General features: G+C 40.4%; 1 protein-coding gene across 1 annotated transcript in view; it reads right to left on the reverse strand.

Moving 5' to 3' along the window:
* Positions 1 to 18,288, reverse strand: part of LOC144736834 (uncharacterized) — a 48,133-nt gene that overhangs the window by 26,353 nt on the left and 3,492 nt on the right. The window contains exons 2-4 of the mRNA XM_078619482.1: positions 17,343 to 17,379; positions 16,975 to 17,041; positions 1,896 to 2,011 (exon numbers count right to left, since the gene is read on the reverse strand). Coding sequence (XP_078475608.1) covers positions 1,896 to 2,011; positions 16,975 to 16,988 — 130 coding nt within the window. The 5' untranslated portion in view covers positions 16,989 to 17,041; positions 17,343 to 17,379. The remainder of the gene's footprint in view (positions 1 to 1,895; positions 2,012 to 16,974; positions 17,042 to 17,342; positions 17,380 to 18,288) is intronic.

Genomic DNA, 18,288 nt, shown 5'->3' on the forward strand with positions numbered 1-18,288 from the left:
AAACAATAAAAATATACGACGGGTGCCATGATCTCATTCTGGCATTGGAAGTGTCTCCTTCCGTCACTCAAACCTTTATACCATCTCTAAAATAACATTTATTTCTCTTTTACAATATCTATTCCTCTTTCTCTCCTTCAATATGTTTTTCTTTTCCTTTTTTCAAACGCCTCTCTTCCCATCTGGTATACAATCTGCATCTCCCCTACGCTATCATTAATTCTCTCATCTACATTTTGTTTCCTTTCTTCTCATTGTTTGCTGATCTCTCCTTGTATTTCCCCCCACATTTTCTCCAAGTTTCTGTCCAAATTTACCAAAAGTCGTACAACAGTGCTGCTGGTTTCAGTGTCATGCACTGAGGCAAATTCTGCACAAGTCTTTCCACAGCTGCCAGTCGGCCGAGCTTCAACTCGTGCGGGGAACGGCCCCACAGCATCAGATCCACCTAGAGGGACTTCCCTCGGCACACTCCACAAAGCACTGCACAGTGCTCCTGCACGCTCTGTACAGTCTTGATGCCTTGCCTACCGGGCTTTCAATATACAGGAGTTGTAATTCTGAGACCACAAAGCTGGAATAGGCTAAATTAAGTAAACTATAACATGACAGACTGCTGTTTTGTGACATAACTAAGACCACTACATTCACTACACAACAACCTTGTTTCATCACAGATGTCCCAATTTCAGTTTTAAACCTCTACAAGATTTATAGTCAATCTCAATTCCAGACTGAAAAATTCATTTTTTTAGCTATTTAACCAGAGAAGCCACACCTAGTCGTACGACTCTTTTTTAGGGGAGTCCTGCATCGAGTTTTTATTTTTAGATGTGTTCAAAAAATGACTGAGTGTTTATACAAGTGGGAGGAAATCCAGGCCACCCGGAGAAAACCAACGTGTGCGAGGGGGCAACACTCTATCCCCATACAGATGGAAACAGATTGTGACTAGTCCTCTTGCTGTACTGCCATCACCACCCCCCTTCATATGAATTTTGAGAGCATTTCTTCACTTTTGTTCATCCGTATTCTGACTGTCCCTTTCCGATCCTCAGTTGTACATCATTGTGACATATGCCTGTCCTGGATTTCAATAAATAATTTGGTGATACTGTGTTGGTAGTGGGGCATAAGCACAAAAAAAATCAACACACGTGACAATAACACTGCCACTGCCTTAAAATTAAAAGTGTATGATAGGCGACGCTAAGCTCAATGCTCACTTTTCATAGCACTTGATAGGCACGACGAAGGGCCACTGCCCGAAACGTCACCTTTTATACACGTGTAGAAGAGTAGTATGACGACGTGACGTCATGAGCGCTGTGAGGCACGATGACGCCATGTCGTGCAGGATAATTAAGGGGGACCCCGTGATGAAAGCAGGGTTGATGTGGGAGCCCGGGATGGTGAGCGTTTCAAGGGGGTCTCTCCTGCTCGTGACCGGACGGTGTTGGCTGATCCCCATGTCCGAGTTCTACGAGTAGGAGAGCCGAAGATATAACCAGGGGTAGGGCTCAAGGAAGTCTGCAAGAGCCAGCTAAGTTACGTGGGGTGCTGCTCTCCTCAGTTGGGCGGTGTTGGCTGAACCCCCGTCCCGACTTGAGTGAGAGAGCCCAAGAGATAGCCGAGGCTAGGCACAGACAGAGCCGCGGGTCCACGTGAAGGACCGAGTGTAGGACACCTACCTCTGGTGGAAGCTGTTACCCAAACCTTGTTAATAAACCGGCACAAGCCCTTACCTAGAAATCTGCCTCCGAGTCGTCGTGCACCACACAACACACGTGTCCTTTGAAGGCTGTGCTATTTCCGAATGTGAGTTTTTTTTTCCCCTGTATTTATATTAGTTCAAAACCCAAGTTTAATTGCTGTCCAGAAAAATAAAAACATACCTGGACCCCCCTCTTCCATGAATACTTTAAACAGCATCTCCTTCTCATTCTCAGGGCGGTCTTGAGACAGCATGTCCAGCAGGCTCTGCAGGCGGGGCAATGAGGAGGCGTCATACCTGCCAAGCACACACAGGCGGCACGTCACACAACAGCCATTAACATTCACAGCTGAGCTGCACAGACATCATTACAATCAAGCTCTCTACATTTGACACTAACAAGCCATTTCAAGTTAATAAAACTCACCTTGGGATGTGATGGAGGATGATAGGTAATACATAAATAACGAGAACAATAAGTCGCTTAAAGAAAATTCGTTTATGATCAACAGCCTATGAGTCTTCTGGAGTAATGCTCTCCGCAGGATTTCTTTCAGCAGGCAGACTGATTAATAGCTGGGACCTTTTTTACCGGAATCAAAGATTGAAAAAACAAGAATAGGTTTTACCCTTTCTGGCAATAAACAGGATTTGTTAAGATGTTCAAACACCAAATAGAAACCTTTTGCAAGGAATCAAGTTCACATTAACTACACGTACTTGTAGTGAACATGCAAACAAAATAAAAAAACATTCTGATTCCTTGCAAAAGGTACTTTGATACTGGCAAACAAGTAAACCCGTAAAAACAAAGTTTTTCACTATAAATCCTTTATATGCGTGGCGGCTAGAGTCTTCTCGTCCTCTGGCTTGAGATGGCTGCCACCTATGGGTCAGATGATTGTTTGCCAGCATTAAGCAATTGGTAATTAAATATTTAATTTGTTTTCCCTAAACAGTGTAAAATTTGGGGAATTTTTTTTCACGAAAATTAATTGTCACACACAACGAGTCTGTGTGGAAAATGTCAGCTCGATTGGATCACGGGAAGTGGGTTAAAAAACGAGAGAAAGATTTGCACGGTCCTAAGCAAGCAAGTGAACTTAATATAAAGGATTTAAAAATATATTCGCCTGTGGAGGACGCGGGGATCGATCCCGCGACCTTTGGCATGGGAAGCGAGGGCGCTACCAACTGCGCTACTCCGCCACGGCCTGTGGAGGGGTTACGCTCTGGGCTCCTACACTGTGACGTTCAGCCAAAGCCATGAATGAGTTGTATTTGAATAAATGTAAAATACATTTTTTTTGCCTAAAAAGTGTAAAAAAATTTTAAAAAAATTTCACGAACATTAATTGTCTCGCACAACGAGTCTGTGTGGAAAATGTCAGCTCGATTGGATCACGGGAAGTGGGTTAAAAAACAACCGAAAGATTTGCACGGTCTTAAGCAAGCAAGCAAGCACGCAAGCACGCAAGCAAGCAAGCGAACTTAATATAAAGGATTTAAAAAGGTCCCATTTTGTAGCTGCTCACCCCAAGCTATACATGCTCTGATAGTGCATTGTCTTTGTACTGTTCACCTGTTGGCATTCTCTGGTCTGACACTTGTGAGACTAGGCCCTAAAGAATGCGTCTCTGGTGTAGGCCAATCAGTTTAAAAGACAATGCCATCTATCATCAGAGCATGTTTGTTTGCATGTTCACCACAAGTACGCGTAGTTAATGCAAACTTGATTCCTTGCAAAAGGTTTCTATTTGGTGTTTGAACATCTTGAAAACTGTTTTCCTGCCAGAGTAAAATTTATTCTTATTTTTTAATTTCATTTAGCATTGACAAATTAAGAGCATCTCCATAAATTATACAAGGCAACTAGAAAATCACAAACAGCATTCATGTAATAATCAATGCAACTAAAGCGACGTGACATGCAGCGCACACACCATCTCAAAACACTACAGTCTGAAGCAGAGAGATAATTACACACGATCATGTCAAATCACAGAGACTGATGCAACACCATCTCTCATGTTTTGCAGCCAGCGAAAACATGGGATGGGTGACAATTTGGATGGAGGTAGTAGGGCACAGATGTTGGATAATTATGCGGAATGGGATTTAGAGAGTATCTTGTCCCCAGCGGAGGACAGAAGGAAGGTCCCAAGTCCGGACTTGGAGAGGAGGGACCCAGCGAGTGTGGACAAGAGGAGAGACCATTCCAATGCCAGGGGGAACAGAGGAGGAGGCACCTCCCACAATTTGGAGGATGATTTTGGGTTTTGCCAAGAGGCTCTCGAGAGAAGTGTACAGATAGGGGAGCAGAGTGAGATAAAAGTAGACAGATGTGCTTGAACAAGACCATTTCAGATTCTAAACATAGTGAAGGCAACTGACTTTAGATATTCTAATGGGAGCCAGTGAAGGGATTTCAGAACAGCTGAAATTGATCTCATGTGTGAATGTGAGTCAGAAGACTGGTGGCAGAATTTTAGATCATTTGCAGTTTGCAGTCAGAAATATGTAGAGGGCAGAGTTAGTCATCAATGAGATATGACAAAAACATGATATAAGTGTTTAGTAAAAAAAATGGTTAAGAAAGTGGGGAATACAAAACAAATAAAGGTCTATCAAAGATAACAGCAATGTTACAGTCATTCTTAGCAAGTGTAATATAAGAATTTAGCCAATACTTTAAGCAGGATTACAACAAAGGACATCATTATTTCCAGAAAGAGCCTCAGTAAAAAAAGTAATTTGGAGAAAATGTGATAAGATCCACGGTGAGAGAACCGACAGTGCAGTCGCATCTTATCTTAAAGCAGGGGTGTCCAAACTTTTTGCAAAGAGGGCCAAATTTGATCAAGTGAAGATGCCCGGGGGCCAATAGTTCCTTCCGACATTTTTACCACAAAAGTTACGTGAAAACACACTGTTATAAAACAATTATCATTGTCACAATTACCTGTATTTTTCAAATGACAATGTAACCAAATATAAGCCACTCAGGCAGACGTGAACAACTCTAAAAACACAATTCTGCCTTTCATTCAGTCAGATAACATTGAACAAACTGTATAGAATACCTTAAATTTCCATGAGTTAGATATCTTTGCCTCATGAACATTTTAAACAGGAGTTATAAGTAATGCAAAGTGGTCTGTTATCATTAAACTTTAAAACAAGTGAATTTTGCCCTTGTCTTTTACAAGATCTTTCAGAAAGCAAGAGTTTGTGTCACATCCACAGGTACATAACATCAACAGTTATAACCAAATATTATTCAAGAGTTTAATAAAACAAGTGCCATAAGTCCAAGTGCATTAGTGTGCTTTAGGCTTTTCACTGTTAATAGTGACAGATGTTACCGTTCAAAACACTTAATTTCAGATTGATCAAGGAACAGATAACTTGCTGACACTAATGAGAAAGGTGATACTGAGATCTAGATTTCAGTAAAGAAACCAGGTCAGGCTTGAGGGCAGTGGTTGAGATGCATAAACTGCCACGCAATTTGGAGTCACTCATCCTTGACCGAAATCGGTTCTTATTTAAGTTCATGACTGAGAATGTTTGCTCACACAAATATGTAGAGCCGAATAAGCTCAGCATTTTCTTAGCGAATGACCGCATTTCTGGAAACCTGCTTTTGTCCAGCTGCCGGCAAAACTTAACAAGAAAACACTGCTGGTGTTTCCCGCGGCACTCATCGTCACACTGCAGCTCAATGAGCTCCAGCTGCAGCTGTGGAGGAGCATCATCAGGGTCCACGGAGAAGGGAGAAGAGAAAAGCAACATGTCCTTTTCAATAACTGTAAGTCCCGAAAGCGTTTGTTAAATTCCACAGAAAGAGATGCTATAGCTGTTGCATAACTCTTCATTTGCGCACCGAGGTTGTCCTGTGGGAAACTGTCAATGACCTCTTTCAAAGCTGGGAAGTGCACGGTGCAGGGCTCTGTTTGGAACAAGTGTCTTTGGAAAAGTTGCAGTTTGGTTCCAAAGGCCTTGATGTGAGCATATAGCTGGCTCACCACTGCATCTTTCACTTGAAGATTAACATTCAGCGCATTCAGATGCTTCGTTATGTCAACCAAAAAAGCCAGATTTGCCAGCCATACAGGATCGGACAGTTCTTCCATTGGTTGTCCCTTCTCACCCAAAAAATGTCCAATTTCCTCTTTGAGAGAGAAAAATCGCTGCAGTGCGGACCCCCGACTTAGCGATCTCACATCGTTGTGATATATTACGTCACCATATTCAGCCTGGATGTCACGCAAGAACTGCTGACACTGTCGGTGGTATAGAGCTTTAGAGCGAATATAATTGATTGCCTTTGCCACTGGTTTCATAACATCGTCAAATTTGAGATGTTTGGCGCAGAGAGCCTGCTGGTGAATGATACAGTGAAGTTTAATAGCGTTGCCTGCTTCTTCGCTGACTTTATTGCAGATCAGTGTGGACAATCCACTTCGCTCACCAGCCATGGCAGGCGCACCATCGGTAATGATTCCAGAAACTTTACTCCATGGTAGTTTCATATCATCAACAGCTTCACAAACAAAAACGAATACATCTGTTCCTCTGGTTTGCCCTTTAAGGCTTTTGAGGTCAAGCAGCTCCTCTGTCACGTTCATGTTGTCATCAACTCCTCTTAAAAACATAAGTAGTTGTGCAGTGTCAGATGCATTGGTGCTTTCATCGCAGGCTAATGCGAAATAATCAAAAGCCACTCCCCTGTCCCCCAGTTGTCTCTGAATATCTGACGATATGTCCTCAACTCTCCGTGCCACAGTGTTGCGTGCAAGGCAAACATTAATTAAATTCTTGTTTCTTCTCGGTGCAAATGTTCTCCACCATTTTCATGACACAGTCTTTGATAAATGCACCTTCAGTAAAAGGTTTGCCATGTACAGCTATTAACATGGCCACTTCGTAGCTGGCTTTGGTAAAGTTTTCCTTTGACTCACAGGCCGGTGTGCAGAATCGCCGGTGTGCAGAATCGCTGTTGCGATGCCAGAGCAGCACGGAGTTGCTTCACTTTTTCAGCGCGGTCACTCCCTGTTAGCTTGTCGTGTATTGTAGCATGTTTAGTCTCGTATTGTCTCTTTACGTTGAAATCCTTAAACAAGGCATCCGTCTCTTTACAAATTAGACAAACACAATTTCCTCGATTTCCAGTGAAGAAGTATTGTAATTCCCACCGCTCCTGAAAGCGGCGGCCCTCACTGTCAACTTTTCTCTTTTTTTTTGCAGTCGCCATGGCAGAAATGATTCGAGAAGGGTTTGCGGCACGGATGTAGAGCCAGAGAGCATTAGAATGGTGCTGCCACCGTGTGGCGGAAGGAGAAATTACATCTCTGACTACTTGTTCTCTCTGCCTGTGTCCTCTCTTTGGAATGTTCACACTTAAATTCTAACTTAGCAATCTTTGAAATACGTAATCAACCAGGCTATGCGTTAATTGTGTGTTGACCGACCCTCTGTGTTGTATTACATTACATTTCGATATTTTACTAGGTTATTTAATTTTAGTGTGTCCTTCTCCTGATTTTCAGGCTTGCTTGCCGTGTCATCGCACTTGCAGCACCACGTTTTGTTGTCCACTCATTGATATGCTAATTTTTTCTCTAACCCCCCTCCCTCTCTCTGCGTCCGCCCTCCTCTGTCTATTTAAGGCCACCCCACAGAGACGACCACCTCTCTCTGTTACCTGTGTTGCTCTCTCTATGTATCTTGGTGATATCTGTCTGCTAATATGTCTGTCTATAGTTTTCTGGTTAGATTTTATGTCACTATTTCATTATACCTGATGATGATTGCTTGTGTTGCAATCGAAACGTAGTATTCTATTATTTAATTTAATTTATTATTTTATCTTTAGACGTGACTTAACCGAAAGAAACAAATAATAATTCCTGCAGTCACGAAAGTTCTAAAATTAAGATTGAACCACTTCTACGGGGAAGTTTTAAACTTATCTTCTTTTTTCTCTCTCTCTGACTACTTGTTCTCTCTGCCTGTGTCCTCTCTTTGGAATGTTCACACTTAAATTCTAACTTAGCAATCTTTGAAATACGTAATCAACCAGGCTATGCGTTAATTGTGTGTTGACCGACCCTCTGTGTTGTATTACATTACATTTCGATATTTTACTAGGTTATTTAATTTTAGTGTGTTCTTCTCCTGATTTTCAGGCTTGCTTGCCGTGTCATCGCACTTGCAGCACCACGATTTGTTGTCCACTCATTGATTTGCTAATTTTTTCTCTAACCCCCCTCCCTCTCTCTGCGTCCGCCCTCCTCTGTCTATTTAAGGCCACCCCACAGAGACGACCACCTCTCTCTGTTACCTGTGTTGCTCTCTCTATGTATCTTGGTGATATCTGTCTGCTAATATGTCTGTCTATAGTTTTCTGGTTAGATTTTATGTCGCTATTTCATTATACCTGATGATGATTGCTTGTGTTGCAATCGAAACGTCGTATTCTATTATTTAATTTAATTTATTATTTTATCTTTAGACGTGACTTAACCAAAAGAAACAAATAATAATTCCTGCAGTCACGAAAGTTCTAAAATTAAGATTGAACCACTTCTACGGGGAAGTTTTAAACTTATCTTCTTTTTTCTCTCTCTCTGACTACTTGTTCTCTCTGCCTGTGTCCTCTCTTTGGAATGTTCACACTTAAATTCTAACTTAGCAATCTTTGAAATACGTAATCAACCAGGCTATGCGTTAATTGTGTGTTGACCGACCCTCTGTGTTGTATTACATTACATTTCGATATTTTACTAGGTTATTTAATTTTAGTGTGTCCTTCTCCTGATTTTCAGGCTTGCTTGCCGTGTCATCGCACTTGCAGCACCACGTTTTGTTGTCCACTCATTGATATGCTAATTTTTTCTCTAACCCCCCTCCCTCTCTCTGCGTCCGCCCTCCTCTGTCTATTTAAGGCCACCCCACAGAGACGACCACCTCTCTCTGTTACCTGTGTTGCTCTCTCTATGAATCTTGGTGATATCTGTCTGCTAATATGTCTGTCTATAGTTTTCTGGTTAGATTTTATGTCGCTATTTCATTATACCTGATGATGATTGCTTGTGTTGCAATCGAAACGTCGTATTCTATTATTTAATTTAATTTATTATTTTATCTTTAGACGTGACTTAACCGAAAGAAACAAATAATAATTCCTGCAGTCACGAAAGTTCTAAAATTAAGATTGAACCACTTCTACGGGGAAGTTTTAAACTTATCTTCTTTTTTCTCTCTCTCTGACTACTTGTTCTCTCTGCCTGTGTCCTCTCTTTGGAATGTTCACACTTAAATTCTAACTTAGCAATCTTTGAAATACGTAATCAACCAGGCTATGCGTTAATTGTGTGTTGACCGACCCTCTGTGTTGTATTACATTACATTTCGATATTTTACTAGGTTATTTAATTTTAGTGTGTCCTTCTCCTGATTTTCAGGCTTGCTTGCCGTGTCATCGCACTTGCAGCACCACGTTTTGTTGTCCACTCATTGATATGCTAATTTTTTCTCTAACCCCCCCTCTCTCTCTCTGCGTCCGCCCTCCTCTGTCTATTTAAGGCCACCCCACAGAGACGACCACCTCTCTCTGTTACCTGTGTTGCTCTCTCTATGTATCTTGGTGATATCTGTCTGCTAATATGTCTGTCTATAGTTTTCTGGTTAGATTTTATGTCGCTATTTCATTATACCTGATGATGATTGCTTGTGTTGCAATCGAAACGTCGTATTCTATTATTTAATTTAATTCATTATTTTATCTTTAGACGTGACTTAACCGAAAGAAACAAATAATAATTCCTGCAGTCACGAAAGTTCTAAAATTAAGATTGAACCACTTCTACGGGGAAGTTTTAAACTTATCTTCTTTTTTCTCTCTCTCTGACTACTTGTTCTCTCTGCCTGTGTCCTCTCTTTGGAATGTTCACACTTAAATTCTAACTTAGCAATCTTTGAAATACGTAATCAACCAGGCTATGCGTTAATTGTGTGTTGACCGACCCTCTGTGTTGTATTACATTACATTTCGATATTTTACTAGGTTATTTAATTTTAGTGTGTCCTTCTCCTGATTTTCAGGCTTGCTTGCCGTGTCATCGCACTTGCAGCACCACGTTTTGTTGTCCACTCATTGATATGCTAATTTTTTCTCTAACCCCCCTCCCTCTCTCCGCGTCCGCCCTCCTCTGTCTATTTAAGGCCACCCCACAGAGACGACCACCTCTCTCTGTTACCTGTGTTGCTCTCTCTATGTATCTTGGTGATATCTGTCTGCTAATATGTCTGTCTATAGTTTTCTGGTTAGATTTTATGTCGCTATTTCATTATACCTGATGATGATTGCTTGTGTTGCAATCGAAACGTCGTATTCTATTATTTAATTTAATTTATTATTTTATCTTTAGACGTGACTTAACCGAAAGAAACAAATAATAATTCCTGCAGTCACGAAAGTTCTAAAAATAAAATTGAACCACTTCTACGGGGAAGTTTTAAACTTATCTTCTTTTTTCTCTCTCTCTGACTACTTGTTCTCTCTGCCTGTGTCCTCTCTTTGGAATGTTCACACTTAAATTCTAACTTAGCAATCTTTGAAATACGTAATCAACCAGGCTATGCGTTAATTGTGTGTTGACCGACCCTCTGTGTTGTATTACATTACATTTCGATATTTTACTAGGTTATTTAATTTTAGTGTGTCCTTCTCCTGATTTTCAGGCTTGCTTGCCGTGTCATCGCACTTGCAGCACCACGTTTTGTTGTCCACTCATTGATATGCTAATTTTTTCTCTAACCCCCCTCCCTCTCTCTGCGTCCGCCCTCCTCTGTCTATTTAAGGCCACCCCACAGAGACGACCACCTCTCTCTGTTACCTGTGTTGCTCTCTCTATGTATCTTGGTGATATCTGTCTGCTAATATGTCTGTCTATAGTTTTCTGGTTAGATGTTATGTCGCTATTCCATTATACCTGATGATGATTGCTTGTGTTGCAATCGAAACGTCGTATTCTATTATTTAATTTAATTTATTATTTTATCTGTAGACGTGACTTAACCGAAAGAAACAAATAATAATTCCTGCAGTCACGAAAGTTCTAAAATTAAGATTGAACCACTTCTACGGGGAAGTTTTAAACTGATCTTCTTTTTTCTCTCTCTCTGACTACTTGTTCTCTCTGCCTGTGTCCTCTCTTTGGAATGTTCACACTTAAATTCTAACTTAGCAATCTTTGAAATACGTAATCAACCAGGCTATGCGTTAATTGTGTGTTGACCGACCCTCTGTGTTGTATTACATTACATTTCGATATTTTACTAGGTTATTTAATTTTAGTGTGTCCTTCTCCTGATTTTCAGGCTTGCTTGCCGTGTCATCGCACTTGCAGCACCACGTTTTGTTGTCCACTCATTGATATGCTAATTTTTTCTCTAACCCCCCTCCCTCTCTCTGCGTCCGCCCTCCTCTGTCTATTTAAGGCCACCCCACAGAGACGACCACCTCTCTCTGTTACCTGTGTTGCTCTCTCTATGTATCTTGGTGATATCTGTCTGCTAATATGTCTGTCTATAGTTTTCTGGTTAGATGTTATGTCGCTATTCCATTATACCTGATGATGATTGCTTGTGTTGCAATCGAAACGTCGTATTCTATTATTTAATTTAATTTATTATTTTATCTGTAGACGTGACTTAACCGAAAGAAACAAATAATAATTCCTGCAGTCACGAAAGTTCTAAAATTAAGATTGAACCACTTCTACGGGGAAGTTTTAAACTGATCTTCTTTTTTCTCTCTCTCTGACTACTTGTTCTCTCTGCCTGTGTCCTCTCTTTGGAATGTTCACACTTAAATTCTAACTTAGCAATCTTTGAAATACGTAATCAACCAGGCTATGCGTTAATTGTGTGTTGACTGACCCTCTGTGTTGTATTACATTACATTTCGATATTTTACTAGGTTATTTAATTTTAGTGTGTCCTTCTCCTGATTTTCAGGCTTGCTTGCCGTGTCATCGCACTTGCAGCACCACGTTTTGTTGTCCACTCATTGATATGCTAATTTTTTCTCTAACCCCCCTCCCTCTCTCTGCGTCCGCCCTCCTCTGTCTATTTAAGGCCACCCCACAGAGACGACCACCTCTCTCTGTTACCTGTGTTGCTCTCTCTATGTATCTTGGTGATATCTGTCTGCTAATATGTCTGTCTATAGTTTTCTGGTTAGATTTTATGTCGCTATTCCATTATACCTGATGATGATTGCTTGTGTTGCAATCGAAACGTCGTATTCTATTATTTAATTTAATTTATTATTTTATCTTTAGACGTGACTTAACCGAAAGAAACAAATAATAATTCCTGCAGTCACGAAAGTTCTAAAATTAAGATTGAACCACTTCTACGGGGAAGTTTTAAACTGATCTTCTTTTTTCTCTCTCTCTGACTACTTGTTCTCTCTGCCTGTGTCCTCTCTTTGGAATGTTCACACTTAAATTCTAACTTAGCAATCTTTGAAATACGTAATCAACCAGGCTATGCGTTAATTGTGTGTTGACCGACCCTCTGTGTTGTATTACATTACATTTCGATATTTTACTAGGTTATTTAATTTTAGTGTGTCCTTCTCCTGATTTTCAGGCTTGCTTGCCGTGTCATCGCACTTGCAGCACCACGTTTTGTTGTCCACTCATTGATATGCTAATTTTTTCTCTAACCCCCCTCCCTCTCTCTGCGTCCGCCCTCCTCTGTCTATTTAAGGCCACCCCACAGAGACGACCACCTCTCTCTGTTACCTGTGTTGCTCTCTCTATGTATCTTGGTGATATCTGTCTGCTAATATGTCTGTCTATAGTTTTCTGGTTAGATTTTATGTCGCTATTCCATTATACCTGATGATGATTGCTTGTGTTGCAATCGAAACGTCGTATTCTATTATTTAATTTAATTTATTATTTTATCTTTAGACGTGACTTAACCGAAAGAAACAAATAATAATTCCTGCAGTCACGAAAGTTCTAAAATTAAGATTGAACCACTTCTACGGGGAAGTTTTAAACTTATCTTCTTTTTTCTCTCTCTCTGACTACTTGTTCTCTCTGCCTGTGTCCTCTCTTTGGAATGTTCACACTTAAATTCTAACTTAGCAATCTTTGAAATACGTAATCAACCAGGCTATGCGTTAATTGTGTGTTGACCGACCCTCTGTGTTGTATTACATTACATTTCGATATTTTACTAGGTTATTTAATTTTAGTGTGTCCTTCTCCTGATTTTCAGGCTTGCTTGCCGTGTCATCGCACTTGCAGCACCACGTTTTGTTGTCCACTCATTGATATGCTAATTTTTTCTCTAACCCCCCTCCCTCTCTCTGCGTCCGCCCTCCTCTGTCTATTTAAGGCCACCCCACAGAGACGACCACCTCTCTCTGTTACCTGTGTTGCTCTCTCTATGTATCTTGGTGATATCTGTCTGCTAATATGTCTGTCTATAGTTTTCTGGTTAGATGTTATGTCGCTATTCCATTATACCTGATGATGATTGCTTGTGTTGCAATCGAAACGTCGTATTCTATTATTTAATTTAATTTATTATTTTATCTGTAGACGTGACTTAACCGAAAGAAACAAATAATAATTCCTGCAGTCACGAAAGTTCTAAAATTAAGATTGAACCACTTCTACGGGGAAGTTTTAAACTGATCTTCTTTTTTCTCTCTCTCTGACTACTTGTTCTCTCTGCCTGTGTCCTCTCTTTGGAATGTTCACACTTAAATTCTAACTTAGCAATCTTTGAAATACGTAATCAACCAGGCTATGCGTTAATTGTGTGTTGACTGACCCTCTGTGTTGTATTACATTACATTTCGATATTTTACTAGGTTATTTAATTTTAGTGTGTCCTTCTCCTGATTTTCAGGCTTGCTTGCCGTGTCATCGCACTTGCAGCACCACGTTTTGTTGTCCACTCATTGATATGCTAATTTTTTCTCTAACCCCCCTCCCTCTCTCTGCGTCCGCCCTCCTCTGTCTATTTAAGGCCACCCCACAGAGACGACCACCTCTCTCTGTTACCTGTGTTGCTCTCTCTATGTATCTTGGTGATATCTGTCTGCTAATATGTCTGTCTATAGTTTTCTGGTTAGATTTTATGTCGCTATTCCATTATACCTGATGATGATTGCTTGTGTTGCAATCGAAACGTCGTATTCTATTATTTAATTTAATTTATTATTTTATCTTTAGACGTGACTTAACCGAAAGAAACAAATAATAATTCCTGCAGTCACGAAAGTTCTAAAATTAAGATTGAACCACTTCTACGGGGAAGTTTTAAACTGATCTTCTTTTTTCTCTCTCTCTGACTACTTGTTCTCTCTGCCTGTGTCCTCTCTTTGGAATGTTCACACTTAAATTCTAACTTAGCAATCTTTGAAATACGTAATCAACCAGGCTATGCGTTAATTGTGTGTTGACCGACCCTCTGTGTTGTATTACATTACATTTCGATATTTTACTAGGTTATTTAATTTTAGTGTGTCCTCCTGATTTTCAGGCTTGCTTGCCGTGTCATCGCACTTGCAGCACCACGTTTTGTTGTCCACTCATTGATATGCTAATTTTTTCTCTAACCCCCCTCCCTCTCTCTGCGTCCGCCCTCCTCTGTCTATTTAAGGCCACCCCACAGAGACGACCACCTCTCTCTGTTACCTGTGTTGCTCTCTCTATGTATCTTGGTGATATCTGTCTGCTAATATGTCTGTCTATAGTTTTCTGGTTAGATTTTATGTCGCTATTCCATTATACCTGATGATGATTGCTTGTGTTGCAATCGAAACGTCGTATTCTATTATTTAATTTAATTTATTATTTTATCTTTAGACGTGACTTAACCGAAAGAAACAAATAATAATTCCTGCAGTCACGAAAGTTCTAAAATTAAGATTGAACCACTTCTACGGGGAAGTTTTAAACTTATCTTCTTTTTTCTCTCTCTCTGACTACTTGTTCTCTCTGCCTGTGTCCTCTCTTTGGAATGTTCACACTTAAATTCTAACTTAGCAATCTTTGAAATACGTAATCAACCAGGCTATGCGTTAATTGTGTGTTGACCGACCCTCTGTGTTGTATTACATTACATTTCGATATTTTACTAGGTTATTTAATTTTAGTGTGTCCTTCTCCTGATTTTCAGGCTTGCTTGCCGTGTCATCGCACTTGCAGCACCACGTTTTGTTGTCCACTCATTGATATGCTAATTTTTTCTCTAACCCCCCTCCCTCTCTCTGCGTCCGCCCTCCTCTGTCTATTTAAGGCCACCCCACAGAGACGACCACCTCTCTCTGTTACCTGTGTTGCTCTCTCTATGTATCTTGGTGATATCTGTCTGCTAATATGTCTGTCTATAGTTTTCTGGTTAGATTTTATGTCGCTATTTCATTATACCTGATGATGATTGCTGTGTTGCAATCGAAACGTCGTATTCTATTATTTAATTTAATTTATTATTTTATCTTTAGACGTGACTTAACCGAAAGAAACAAATAATAATTCCTGCCGTCACGAAAGTTCTAAAATTAAGATTGAACCACTTCTACGGGGAAGTTTTAAACTTATCTTCTTTTTTCTCTCTCTCTGACTACTTGTTCTCTCTGCCTGTGTCCTCTCTTTGGAATGTTCACACTTAAATTCTAACTTAGCAATCTTTGAAATACGTAATCAACCAGGCTATGCGTTAATTGTGTGTTGACCGACCCTCTGTGTTGTATTACATTACATTTCGATATTTTACTAGGTTATTTAATTTTAGTGTGTCCTTCTCCTGATTTTCAGGCTTGCTTGCCGTGTCATCGCACTTGCAGCACCACGTTTTGTTGTCCACTCATTGATATGCTAATTTTTTCTCTAACCCCCCTCCCTCTCTCTGCGTCCGCCCTCCTCTGTCTATTTAAGGCCACCCCACAGAGACGACCACCTCTCTCTGTTACCTGTGTTGCTCTCTCTATGTATCTTGGTGATATCTGTCTGCTAATATGTCTGTCTATAGTTTTCTGGTTAGATTTTATGTCGCTATTTCATTATACCTGATGATGATTGCTTGTGTTGCAATCGAAACGTCGTATTCTATTATTTAATTTAATTTATTATTTTATCATTAGACGTGACTTAACCAAAAGAAACAAATAATAATTCCTGCAGTCACGAAAGTTCTAAAATTAAGAAGAAATTACATCTTTAAAGTTTTATGATTTTATTATTATGACAGAGCTAGCGAGCCATAAATAACACATTATAAGACCGAAGCTGCGGGCCATATAAAATCTGACTGCGGGCCGTGATTGGCCCCCAGGCCGGACTTTGGACATGCCTATTTTAAAGGAATTGATATGGCACCTTAACGAAGGCACTTAACAAAGAATTAACAACGGAACACTCGGATATAATGGTGGAGATGAGGTGAATGAAATAGATGAGAGGAAGCAATGGGCAAATCTGTGATGCTTGAATTCGGTGAAAATGAAATTGATGACAGTAAGTGATGATGAATGGATTGAATGAATGGGGTTAATGAGTGATAGCCATATAATGAGAATATGAAGAGGGAAAAGTAACGGTGGTGGTTATGACGGGAAGATCATTGGAGTCAGTGGGACGTTTAGTTGAGTGCCATCACCAGAGAGGTGATGGTTCACGTTTACGCTGGAAGTTATTGTCAAGTAGAAAGAGACAAAGGGGAGAGGACCAAGGGCAGAGCCCTGAGGATACCGTAGCCACGAGATTTCTAAGAGCAGGAAACCCATTGCAAGGAGACACAGATGGAGCTGTTCGACGCTTACTTGACTGAAAGTAAGAATGTCTTTGACCTTTGGGGTTTTATTGGCAGTCAGGCCTGTTAAACAACTGCTGCTGGGTTGCTTGATGGTATAGCAAGGATATACAATCTATATACTCGTTGTAGAGACTAAAGGTAACAACACAAGTAAGCAGACAATACGCCTCTTTTACATATCTATCTCTCGAAATAACAATAAAGTATATTTTACACATCCCATCAGCAACATGACATTCTGGGAGTGCATAATTTTCAGTACAATTGGTTCAACACAAACAAACTCGGTACTGGTTAATTTGAGCAACGCAGCCCAATCCCTGCAGCCTCCTTGAGAGTTTTAGACTAGAAACCTCGTGTGTGGGAGTGGATCGGTGCAAACAGCCCAAGTGAGAGCAGATCCTCACCAGCGGATCTCCATCAGCTCCTTGATGAGGTTCCTAAGGGGGTCCGTTTTGTCCTTCCACTCCAGCCCTGTCAGGACGAGATGAAGACTCCAATCACGAGTTGACACAACGAGGGTTTGTCCACTTTACAATGCGTTACGTTCGGTCTGCACGTCACCCCTGTCCCAGCTTAACGCAGCTACAGGGAAATTACTCTGCATTTTACCTCAAACACAAAATACACTGCAATGTGGTGCTGGAGCAGCATCGAGTGCTTTGCTGAGAGCGAGGAGGCGCGAGCGTTCATCACAACGGGGGTCTCCCTGGAGGGGAGCGCAGCCACCAAGGCAGCCGGCACCGCGTGGTGTGAGCGTCACGGCAGCCATTACCTCTCTTCTTAGTTTCCTTGTCCAATTCTTCTTTTGTCTTGACAGGGGAAACACAAACACAGCGGTCACATTATTCTGTCAACAGCAGAACTTGTAACCAGCAGTGTACACCAGTTAACGAGAATACATATGTAACGTTATTACTTCAGACATAATGGTAATTTACTGGACACAGACAGTGATTATAATGACTCAACAGTAGCTACATTACATATTGGACACTTTCTTAACACCACAACTATAGCCGGTAAACTTGACAACCTGACATGCGAATGGAGTACTGCGGAAGGGATTGCTCCACTTAAAATCCTCCCCTCCAGTGAATATGTCTTAAATGTTTATAGTGTAATGTGGCATTTTAAATATTTACTATAATTAAAATAATGAATATTACGGAAACAAACATTCACAACTCCAATATGAGTTAATATGATATCCAGTAGATTGTTTTAATGACCCAAACTTTTGAATGTCACTATCTTCCAAATTTAGAAAAAACACTAAAGTATATAACACATATTGACTAAATATATAGCGAGTGTGGGTTTTGCGAAAGCGTGTGCCTGTGTGTAACTTCTATTTGAGTGTTTTTTTGTTATTTATGAATGTTTATATTTATTTAAGCCTAGATTGGTAAAAGCTCCGTTGTCTGCATTAAATCCCTCCGTTCCACGGTCTACGCATGCCTTTTCATTGTTTCCCGCAACTCCGATTCACAAGGTTGGCTATGTACGGTGTGAAAGAAGTTCAACATACAAACATACAGGTATGAAGGTAGAGGGAATTTTTGAGCATTTTCCAGAATATGACCTGTGGCATGTATCACAGTAAAATTACCATATATTTTGGTAAAATTGTATTTAAGAAACAAAAGGCAAAAAAATATGTAGGCTTTCATGACTATTATCATCCATAATGGAGTTTTTTTGGGTTAGATCACGTAAAT

Source organism: Lampetra planeri, chromosome 3, assembly GCF_965212315.1.
Source record: "Lampetra planeri chromosome 3, kcLamPlan1.2.h2, whole genome shotgun sequence".
NCBI lineage: Eukaryota > Metazoa > Chordata > Hyperoartia > Petromyzontiformes > Petromyzontidae > Lampetra > Lampetra planeri.